Raw genomic sequence first — 10496 nt, 5'->3', positions numbered from 1 at the left:
ACCCTGAAAACATTTTGCTGCTCAAGCCTAACTAACAAACACGATTCAACAAGCTTCCCCTCCTCCCTTGCGGCTTTAAGAGTACCCAGGATTAAGCCCCAGGTCGCAAGTTCGGCAGCCGTCTGGGTAGTCGCTGCATGTTCTGCAAGCACAACAGTGAGCGGATCCCATTTACGACAGTCAAGGATCTCAAGAGGTAATATGGTAAGTTGCACCCTGCCAGCATTTTGCTTTAGAGTGTGATTTTGAGAAAGAAATTTCATTCTGAATGACAAAGAAGACCAAGGGCCTGATTCTGAGTCACTAATTCTGAAATGCTTTCAGCTGGAATCAGCAGAATAGGTAGGTATCATAGATAAACCATAGGCAGGTGCCTATTGTGATGGCCGAAGTTCATTAAGAAATGCACCAGCCTTTACTACACTGAAGCCATCAAATGAGGTTAAAGTGGTCAAGAAGAGTGCAGGAAACACACATCAAAACAGAAAGTCTCTAAGAAAGGTTCAACTCCATCCACTAAGGAGAAAATTGTTTTTTATACACCTGGAGTTGCCACTTTGCTACTAATTCTGTTTCTGAGCTGCCAGGTGGGACCTTCCCTGGGACTTCTTGTTCATTCTGCCTCCACAGCTTTCACTGAGCCAGAGTGGTACACTACATTCTCCTTTTTCTGTCAGGACAACAGTTTCTACTTCATTTCCCCAGTCTGTGGACTGCCTGGGCTAAGTTTAATTTCTGCAGAGATGGAAACTAAGCAGGCAGTTCCAAACCCGGCAAGAGCTTCTCAATCACAGTCATAGTGTTTTAGCATGTTGCCACAGATATGCAGTCCTGAATCGTGAAGGCATACCCAAAGGCTCAGTCCTGTCGGGGAAGATGAAAGCCAGAATTCAACCCTTCATGAATCCCATCATCTACAAAGCCCTGCTGTTTTTCTCTTCAGAGGCAACAGATTAGCATTCTGTGCTGCTCACTTTCTGTAGCAACATTTCCACATATTTACACCCTGAAAAATCCAAAACAGATGTTTTCTATTGTTTCCTCACTGATAATCATTTCAGTTAATTAGGGTTGGCTTTAAGGGCTACTAAAGGTAACTATGACAGATTGAGCATGAGCTGCATGGTGCATATCTCTACTGTGTATAGCATCTACAATTATATGTAGCTAAATCATCCTCAGTTGTTTTCTCTACATCTTGCAGAAACTAGTAACTCAATGTTCAGAACATTTTTGTGATTGAGGGATTGTTTATCTCATACAGAAGGAATGATACAGCATAGGCAGTATAGCCTATGAGCCATGTGCCATAGCCATGAGCGCAAGTTTTTTAAGGTCAAATTAGAAACCATCTCAAATCTTGGTTTAAATGAACACAGCTTAAAGTTGCTGGTCTGTTGTCATCTCACAGGAACTTAGCTGGTAACATGTTCCTGGATCTTAGATGTGTCAGTGCAAAACCTTGAAAGCAATGCAGTTGTGGCTGCTCAGTTTTCAGTGATTTACATTTTCAGCAATATCAGTTCCAGTGTAATTTGCTGATGCTTTTGGGATCTTATTTTAGTTGAAAGCATTAAATTCCTGTACCCTTAAGGGACAGGACATCTTGAACTAGTGCAGTAAATAGCAGAGACCTCTTAGGTAGAGCTTTTAAATTGCTGTCCCATTCCATCTTTTTTTGTAGATGATCGATGTTACACAGTTGGACCATCAGAGGAGGCCTTGATGAAAGCATTCCATCAGTATTCAGATGACAAAAACACGCCCATTTGATTTTTGAAGTTGCTGATAAATACAAGAGAAAGTACATGAAGAGGGGGTGGTGCTCTGTTTTCCAAACATTTCTTGGAACAGCTCTCGTTTGGAGTGTATATTCACACACCAACATGATGCTGTATTACATCAGACATAGTAGGGAAGCATGAAAGGTCAGTTTAGCTGATGGTGTGAATAATTCTTTCCCTAGCACAACCTCAAAATTCAACTGAATCATTCTTCTGCATAGAAGAAGCAGATGTTCAGTGTCTTCCAGTTTGGCCTGCCCTCCTGAGAAGAAATATCAAATCTGAAGTTCAGATTGTTTCGGTTACTTACACATAAACATAAAGAAAATGGGCACCAGTTCTTGAACAAATCACTCAGAAGAAAAGTAATGTTTCTTTCAGGTACTTCAGCACTAATGACCATTCCAAGAACTAGCTTTCTTAGAAACCAACACTACCAGGGGAACAGAGAAACAACCATGCCTATTTCCAGACATAAACTGATCATTTGGGAATGTGACTGTACGGAAAGCTTAGATTCACAAAGCATGTCTTTCCAGGATTGCAGTTTACTCCCATGTTGACAAAAAGCCTTTTAAATGTCATGATTTTGCATTTGCTGGTGACGTTGATCACACAGTACCGTAATGTAGTTTACATGATGATTTTTACTTGTCCTACTCACTATGATGGAAGGGCACCAGTAGTTGCCTCTCTAAGTCTTCTGTGAAGTGCATGGAACTTTCACTGTCTTATCAAAAGGACGCCCCAGACTCAGGAAGAAAATGTAGGCAGCAGTTTAGAATAGTTTAGTCAGAAGAGACCTTCAAAGATCATCAAGTTCAACGTCCTGACCACTTCATCGCTAACCAAAGCCCAAGCATGTCACTGATGACATAATCCCAATGTCTCTTGAACGAACACTGATAGGCTTGCAGCAACTACCTCTCTAGGTGTTCTGGTTCCAGATGAGACAGAGTTTACTTGTCTTTTGTAGTGTCTGGTATGATGCTATGTTTTGGCGTTTAGAGAAAAACTGTGTAAGTAACACACTGATATTTTAGTTGTTTTTGAGCAGTGCTGTGCAGAGTCAAGGACCTCTCAGTTTCCAGTTTCTCATACAAACCTGGTCAGCAAGGGAGCTAAGGGCAGGGGCACATGGAGATGGGTGGGGACAGAACCAGGACAGCAGACCCAAATTGGCCAAAAGGATATTCCATGCCACGTGTCTCCATGTGAGAAAACAAATTGAGGGGAGTAGGCCGGGCGGGCAGCCACTGCTGGGCATCAGTCAGCAGGTGGTGAGCAATTGCTTTGTGCGTCATTTGTTTTGTAACTATATATATATATACTCTTTACTATTATTTCTCTCCTAATTTTCTTTCTTAGTAAATAGTTTTTTTGTCCTGACTTGTGAGTTCTACTGTTTTTTTCCTTATTCTCTCCCCCATTCCACTGGTAGCAGGGGGAGTGGTGCTGCACCCTCCCAGTAAATAAATGTTTCCTAACATGCAGTCTGAACTCCCCATGGTACAATTTTATGCTGTTCCCTTGTGTTTTATTATTGGTTGAGTCAACATTTATGTCTTCACAACACATTTGTAACTGGTTTTATTATTATGTCCTCAGATTGTACCTCACTAACTGCACAGGATAGTCAGTTTGCAAGCTGAAATATTCCCTATCTCATAAGGAAATAGAAAGCAAACAACTAGAAGCAAATTAAAGTATGTCCACTTCTGGCATTTGAAAACGCTATAGTTTTGGAAACCATATTTGTGTGTCTTTAGAAAAGGGACAAGTCAATCCCAAACTGCTATTGACAGTGATAGCATCACAGTCTAGCTTTCACTGAGTTTAGTTCAGCTTGCTAGAAAAAGGTTGCAACTTTGCTGTTATGTTTTTGTTGGTTTTGTTGTTGTTGTTGTTGTTGGTTCTATTTTGGGGTGGTTTTTTTTTTTTGCTTTTGTTTTTGTTGTTTTTTTGTTGTTGTTTTTTGGGTTTGTTTGTGTTTCTTTGCTAAGTAGTAGAGCTGAAATATTTGAATGTTTATGTAAAGCTAAATATATTACAAATATGGAGTTTTTCAGCAAATCCCAAATGGAGACTGAAGTATATTTCCTTGAAGCTATGAATCCTTTATCTTTCAAATGCTGACTGGGCTGGCTTTGCAAAATGAGCATTCATCTGAAAAAAGAATTGTGTACTTAAAATGTCTGCAGTGGAGTGCAGCACAGAAAGCAGTTGAAGGATCACTGGATAAATACTGAGTTATAAAAAAACATCTCAAGAAGTTCAGAAATAAATCACATCCTCAGATTAAATAAATCAGAGCTATACAAGTTTCAACCAGAAGTTCAGAGCTGGAAAGTTCATTTTCCCCTTTCTCCTTTTCTTTTTTATTTTCTTTTCCTGTTTCTTTTTCCCTTCTCTTTTTCTATTACTTTTCCTTTTTCATTTGGGATGCCTTTTTGTTTGTCTTGTAATTAAACAAAATGCATGAATGGTTTCTTCTTGCATCACTGAGGCTTTGAGAACTACTTCAATTGAAATAACTTTGAATGATGTCAGTGGAGATGCATTTATTTATTCCAGCTGTGCCTCAGGAAGAAGAAGATGAGACTCTACACCTTGTACTGTATTGACAGAGCCAAGAGAAATGTGTTATTTTCTGCTAGCTGCTGCAGATTCGATCAAGCCTGAGTTCTGTATGGCTGACCTCTCCATTTATCATCATCTGTCACCTGGAAAATTCCCGTGTTGTCAAAGATGGGAACTAGGCAGCAAAATGACACAAACATTGTGAAAAACTGCTGTATGCTCCAAAGGCCAGCACTGGAAAACATTACAAAACACCAAACCTCCAATGAACATGCTGTTATGGGTGTTGTTTTCACCAATAAAATTCATACCCTCACTTCTCTGAGCCAGATACACTTTATTTCAGCAGGCATTAGATGTGGAGCGCTGCAACCAGAAACAGTACAGAAATAAACCAGTGGGCTACTCCACAGAAATCCCCTGATTTTTTATCAAAACTCTTTTAAAAATAGCAAATATTAAGCTTGATCTGCTTTTTAGCCTGTTTTTACATTGCTCTTAAAAGAAAATGTGGTTATTGCTGTAGTATTTTTTGTGCAGGTGTCAGGAAGAAAATTTATCGTGGATGAATAGTTAAAACAGTGATGTTTGTTGTATATGTGATAAGCACAGGAAGTGAAATGCAAGGAGCTTCCATCTATCAGCTCCATGGTGCTCCACATGGCTGTGCTCTCGAACACCAAAGCCCAGCTCATCACCCAGATCACAGCAGCACCATGCCCCTGCCTTGTCCAAAGTGCAAAAAGATCCATTGCTTTGTAGGAAGAGCACCAGGTACACTTCCTAAAAGATACTCAGAGAAACAATAAGTCTTCTTGAACTCTTATCAGAGAGGTCTAACGGCACAGACATAGGGCTTGACGACAAACTCCAGGCACAATTTTTCCCAAAACCAAGAGTACAATGATCTAACATCAAACTTATCCAGCAAATCTGAACATAAAAAAAAAAAATGGATGAATGATGATGGATGATTTTTATTGTGGATTCTCCCTAATTCTGTTTGGAGCATGAAACCTGAGGGAAACAAACGAAAAAAAACAAGGCCCACAATATTGAGTTTAGCATTAACTTCTAGGTGAACAAGCAGAGCACAATCCAAAATAGAAGCAAGAGCGGTTTAGGGAGCTACAATTCAGGCACATGGCACTTAAGTGAATGCACAGTGTAAGTACACTTTCTAGCCATGTTCCTTAAGGCAGAATCTCTGCTATGACCTAAAAGACTACTAAAGAAATATGCATACAACTCTTGACAAAGTTAAACTGCAAAAACAGCTGACACAAACCAAACAAAGAGATGTACCACACCAGATGCTGTCATGCAGGAGCTGTAGAACTGTGAAGAGTTGGCTGCAGGAGGCAACTATTGCTCAGGGTCTGGCTGGGCATAGATTGGTAGGTGGTGAGAAATTGCTCTGTGCATCTCTTACTTCATTACATATATGTGGACATGATTTAGCAGACGGTTGTTTGCGTTTCGGTAGTATGTTTAGGTTGTAGTTGGTCTTGGTCTTTAAATTCTTTTCCAACTTGAGCAATTCTATGATTCTATGTATATTATCATTGCCATTATTTTTTTTTCTCTACTTTTTCTGTATTAGTAAACAGTTCTTACCTCCATCCATGAGTTCTACTTTGTGGGTTTTTTTTCTCATTCTTGACCCCATCCCATTGGGAGTGGGGAGTGAGTAAATAGCTGCGTGGAGCTAAGCTGCCTTCTGGGTTAAAGCATAACTCCAAAGTAATATCCATTCTTCCCTATTGGTCATGTCAAGAGGTCAAATACTGTTTCAAATAAAGGAACAAACAGGCAAAGCAAACTTGAAAGAAACTCACCAGTCAGAGCAAAGGGAGGTTAGAAGTCTATTCAGCAGTTGTAGGCGATTGTCAGAGACTGGGCCTCGTCACAGTGATATACTAGCTGTTGCATAGTGTGATGTATTAAATGCAATAACCTTGGGTAACTGAGAGGTTATGATAAAGCAATGAGGGCTGTGAGAAGTATCATCATTTAAGGCATTGTCTAAGTGTCTTATAAGATGCGATGGAAAGACACAAGCAGAAGATAAGCCACAAGAAATCAAAGGTGCAAGGAGTTAATCCACAAGAAGTTAAGTCACTAAAATGGGCCTCTCTCCCCCATTTCATTTCTGTTTGGACTTGTTCTTCCTTTGTCTTTCCTTTTTGTTGTTTCTTTCATGGTTCTGCCCTCTAGATCAAAAAACTGGATTTAGTCAGCAAGTCATAGACATTTCCCCATATAAAGTTAGAGCAAAGCTTTGATGATGTCTCATTTGATGTGCGATGTGGCATGTATGGGATGGTGATGAAGATGGAGCAAGTGCTCATTTACAGCAGAAGAACCTCACATTGTTGAGCGCTGTATCATCCTGAAATCCCTGTGGTGGCTCTACCTTTGTCTGGAGACCACATATTTTGCATCTTTTGCTCCATGGGCCAAATCTTCCCCATGATAGTCCATCACCTACTAGAACAGCTCCACCTGAGCATCTGAACTGGATGTTGTTGGCTGCTGTGTCATCACCTCCTCCTTGAGACTTCTCCATTCTCAGTGAAAAGGAGATCAAGTAGCCCGTAGGGCAAACCAGGAAGCTGGTCCAGGTACCCCACCTGACAAAAAAAGCAGACAGGAATTTCTGGGCTCTGCAGGCCATTGGCTGTACCCTTTCTCCTTTCCACACTGCCCTCAAGTTGAATGGCTCCTTGCTCTCAGCAGTGACTATCACAATGTCCTGATGTATGCTGTGTCTTTCTTTGGATGTACTTTTCTCTTCATTGGTATCTTATCAGAAAAAAATAACAGAAAATTCCAGATAGCAACAGTTCTGCTAGAAACTCTATGGAACACTTGTATTATGATAAATCCCTGACCTGGATCACAAGTACACATAAGAGAGCAGTGAGAGCACACACTCTGCCATCCCGAGGAGAACCATTCACTTTAGCAGGGCCAGGACTTCAAAGTTTCTGAATATGTGGTTAAAAATCCCCATCTCCTCATTTGTCCCATATGTTGCAGATATCCAAGAGGAGCTGTAGCCCTGGAAACATAATTTAGGTGTTCACAGTGCTCTGCAGAAATTTCAAGAGCAAACAGAAAATGGTGATGTGAAGTACCCCTGTGTAATTGCCCTAAAAATGGATGAAAAACTCAACCACTTGCATTATTTTACTTTCTATTCCAGTTCCGAGAAAACATAGTAAGACAAAGAAAAGTCCCCTATAAATGGTGATGCTTAGGGATATTTTGTGAGCTGGTCATAACAAATGAGGGAGGGTCATAACAAATGAGGTAAGTAACAGTGTTACTTACTTCCCCACCAAGGACTCAATGATTGAGCCATCAGGGCAGCTAAGCCGAATGCCATTCAGAGCTGTGTCATCTCTGCCAAACTGGGAGGGCTCAACCTGCAGCAGGAAACACATGGACAGAAGTAAAGGAAAGATTGAGAAGGCCCAGGAAAAGTCCCCAAAGTGCCTGTTGTAAAAAGTCCTAATTCCTATCTGTACTGAAAATAATACCTTGAAAAGCATGTAGGAAAAGATGCCTGTCACATTAGGAAACAGTTAAATAGCTACAAAACACAAGCAACATGCTCTCCTTTGGTTTTTTTTCAACTCTTTCTGGTTTGACAAGTAGGGCAGAGAGACAGTGCCAGAGGGACACACTGGAGAAGGCTCCCAGCTTCCCTGAACCCTGATTTTGGCATAAATGTGGCTTCCTCCAGCAAATCCAGCCACGGGCAGACCATAAATATGCCTGCACACCCCTGCCCAGTCTGACAAGAAAACAGTCCTGGCATTAGCCCTGTTTTTACTGTATCTAATGAGAGGCCTCTTGTTCTGAAAACAAATTAATTGATAGATAACCACCTTTTTAGTTTGCTGTTGTAATTCTGGTGGCTACATTTTCCCAAAGGCTCATAATTTGATATGCAGTATGCCACAGTCAGGAGCACAAACACTTTAGAAATCCTTCAGAGTCTGTGGAAGACCCTCCAGGAAACAGAGAGCTGGGAATCAAGGCACAGAAACAAGAGGCAAAGCAAAACAGGGAGAATATTACCTTCAGTGCAAATCCATTGGCGTAGCCACTGCGGCAAAACTGCCGAATGCCCCACTTTCCCCAGTGGCCTCCATTGGGCACAGTGATGACAGAAGTGTATTCACGTGTTCCTGCATCCACAGCATTGGAAAAGAAGAGCAGGATGAGTGCTGCTGGTGTGAGCACCTTCATCTCTTCCACTCCACATCTGAAGGGGACCTGGTGTACGGACAGGGGAATTTATATCGTGTCTAGTCAGCTTGGGTTTCCCCATCAATTTGTCAACAGTCACTGTGGGAACAATAGCTCCTACCCAGGCAACGACACAGCACTTGCTGACCTGTTTCTTGTGCCAGTGAGGAGCTCTCTTGGAAGAACAGTTTGACAACCAGCAAGCAGCAAGTGCTGGGGCAGTAGATATGCCCGCCATCACTGGAGAGCTATAGGAAGACCGTTGTTGTCCTTGCTGTGCTGATGGTGCTTAGAGAGAAACTTGGCAGAAGCATAATGCTGATTCTCCTAGCAGGTACTCGGCCATGTGAATGTTTGGCTTTTGAGTGAAACTGCTACAATCATTTTACTTATTTCTGGACAGCTGGAAAGACTGGTCAAGCCATACACAAGGGATCTGATCTGGAACAAAGCGTCCCTGAACTCATGTCCTGTGTCTCTCCATCCCTCTGTTGAGTAGAATACCTGGTAAGGTATATATGTATGTATATAATATATATATATAAGGTAATATGTGGTAACGTATGTATACATATATATACAAAAGTCTGTTCTAAAAGTAATGCCTCCCATTTTGTTTTGTTGTCCCATGACAGCAGAGGCAGATGCTGAAGATTTGTCAGTAAAAACTGAACCTTCCCACCAGTGTTCCATTCCATTTTGTTGCTGTGTGACAGATGGCAGCAGAGGAGCAGTCTGACAAAATGGAGCCTGACATGAAAGTGTACATGAAGCAAAGGTGTGGAACTGAACTCTCCATGAGGAAAAAATGTTGCCCATTGACATTCAGTGATGCTTGTTGTTGAACATTTAGGGAGAACAAACAAGGGATGTGAGCACAATGATGTGGTGGGTGGTGCACTTCAGAAGGGGTAACAGTGGCAGTGGGTCACCTCTGCTGGTGCATGTGGCTATGAGCATGACATGCAGGCTCTTATTCACTGCTGGTGAAAATGCCTAGTTCATGTTGGTAACTATGTTGAAAAATAGTGTTTTGTAGCTGAGAATTTGCTCTACCAAATAATGTTAACGTGCTCTTTGTTTCAGTTGTAGTTTCTGTGGAAATAAATAGGAGGCATTATTTTCGGAACAACGAAGATGTATGGGCTATTTATTGTTTCAGTACCGTTTTGTTTCCACTGGTACTTTTATATCAATAAAAAACATTGTGCTTTGTCACAAGCTTAACTGGTCAGACACGCTGAGATGCTCCCAGCAAGTCTCAAAGTAACTGCAAAATAAATGCCACTGGGCAGGAATGTGTATGGCAGTTTACCTAGAAAGGTCGTACTGAATTTGAGTCTCTGAGGATGGCACAATGCAGGGAGAGATGAATTTCAATCCCTGTTTTTGAAAGCATCTCTTCACACACAGATAACCAGTGTTCCCTGCAGACCACAGCCAAGCTTAGCAGGAGCTGATTCTCTGTTCAAGAGGCAAAGAAGAAAATAAATGTATTTTAGGAATATATCCTGAGGCCCAGGATTTTAGAGCAGGATAGTATGCCAAACTGGAAGTCAAAAAGTTTCCCTTTTCTAAGGTTCTCTTTCACTCTTTGCTCTGTTCCTGCCCCAGTAAGAGCTGATGTTGCCTTTGCAGTGTTCACTCTTTCTCCTTCTACCAATCCACACGTCTGTGTAGGTGACAATATCTGTGAATGGTGATGACAGGAATCTGGATGAGCCTTTTTGGGGAAGGCACCACGAGATCACCCCAAGTGATGCAGACACAGCCTGTTTTATTTACAAGACCAGGACTTTAATTTTGATTCTCGAAGGCGGGTGTCAGAGCTCAGAGGACAGGTGTTTTCCATCACAGGGACCATGCAGCCAT

At 41.5% G+C, this 10496-nt stretch overlaps 1 protein-coding gene across 1 annotated transcript; it reads right to left on the bottom strand.

Annotated features, from left to right (window-relative positions):
- Positions 1-6711: 6711 nt before the first annotated feature.
- Positions 6712-8624, bottom strand: VMO1 (vitelline membrane outer layer 1 homolog). Its single transcript, XM_072326703.1, has 3 exons — positions 8454-8624; positions 7701-7795; positions 6712-6997 (listed from the first exon to the last, which is right to left on the bottom strand). The coding sequence occupies exons 1-3, from the start codon at positions 8622-8624 to the stop codon at positions 6712-6714; spliced, it is 552 nt and encodes a 183-aa protein (XP_072182804.1).
- Between the last annotated feature and the right edge of the window lie 1872 nt (positions 8625-10496).

This window comes from Excalfactoria chinensis, chromosome 1 (genome assembly GCF_039878825.1).
Source record: "Excalfactoria chinensis isolate bCotChi1 chromosome 1, bCotChi1.hap2, whole genome shotgun sequence".
Taxonomy (NCBI): domain Eukaryota; kingdom Metazoa; phylum Chordata; class Aves; order Galliformes; family Phasianidae; genus Excalfactoria; species Excalfactoria chinensis.
Note: the sequence above shows the minus strand (reverse complement) of the source record. Positions and strands in the feature narration are given on the sequence as shown.

Bases quoted from the DNA above. Each gene is read 5' to 3' on its own strand.
- VMO1 (XM_072326703.1), bottom strand. From the start codon at position 8,624: ATGAAGGTGCTCACACCAGCAGCACTCATCCTGCTCTTCTTTTCCAAT. The intron at 7,796-8,453 runs GTAATATTCTCC...TTCCTGCTGCAG, and splicing joins CCAATGGATTTGCACTGAAG to GTTGAGCCCTCCCAGTTTGG. The intron at 6,998-7,700 runs GTAAGTAACACT...TTTTTTTGTCAG, and splicing joins ATTGAGTCCTTGGTGGGGAA to GTGGGGTACCTGGACCAGCT.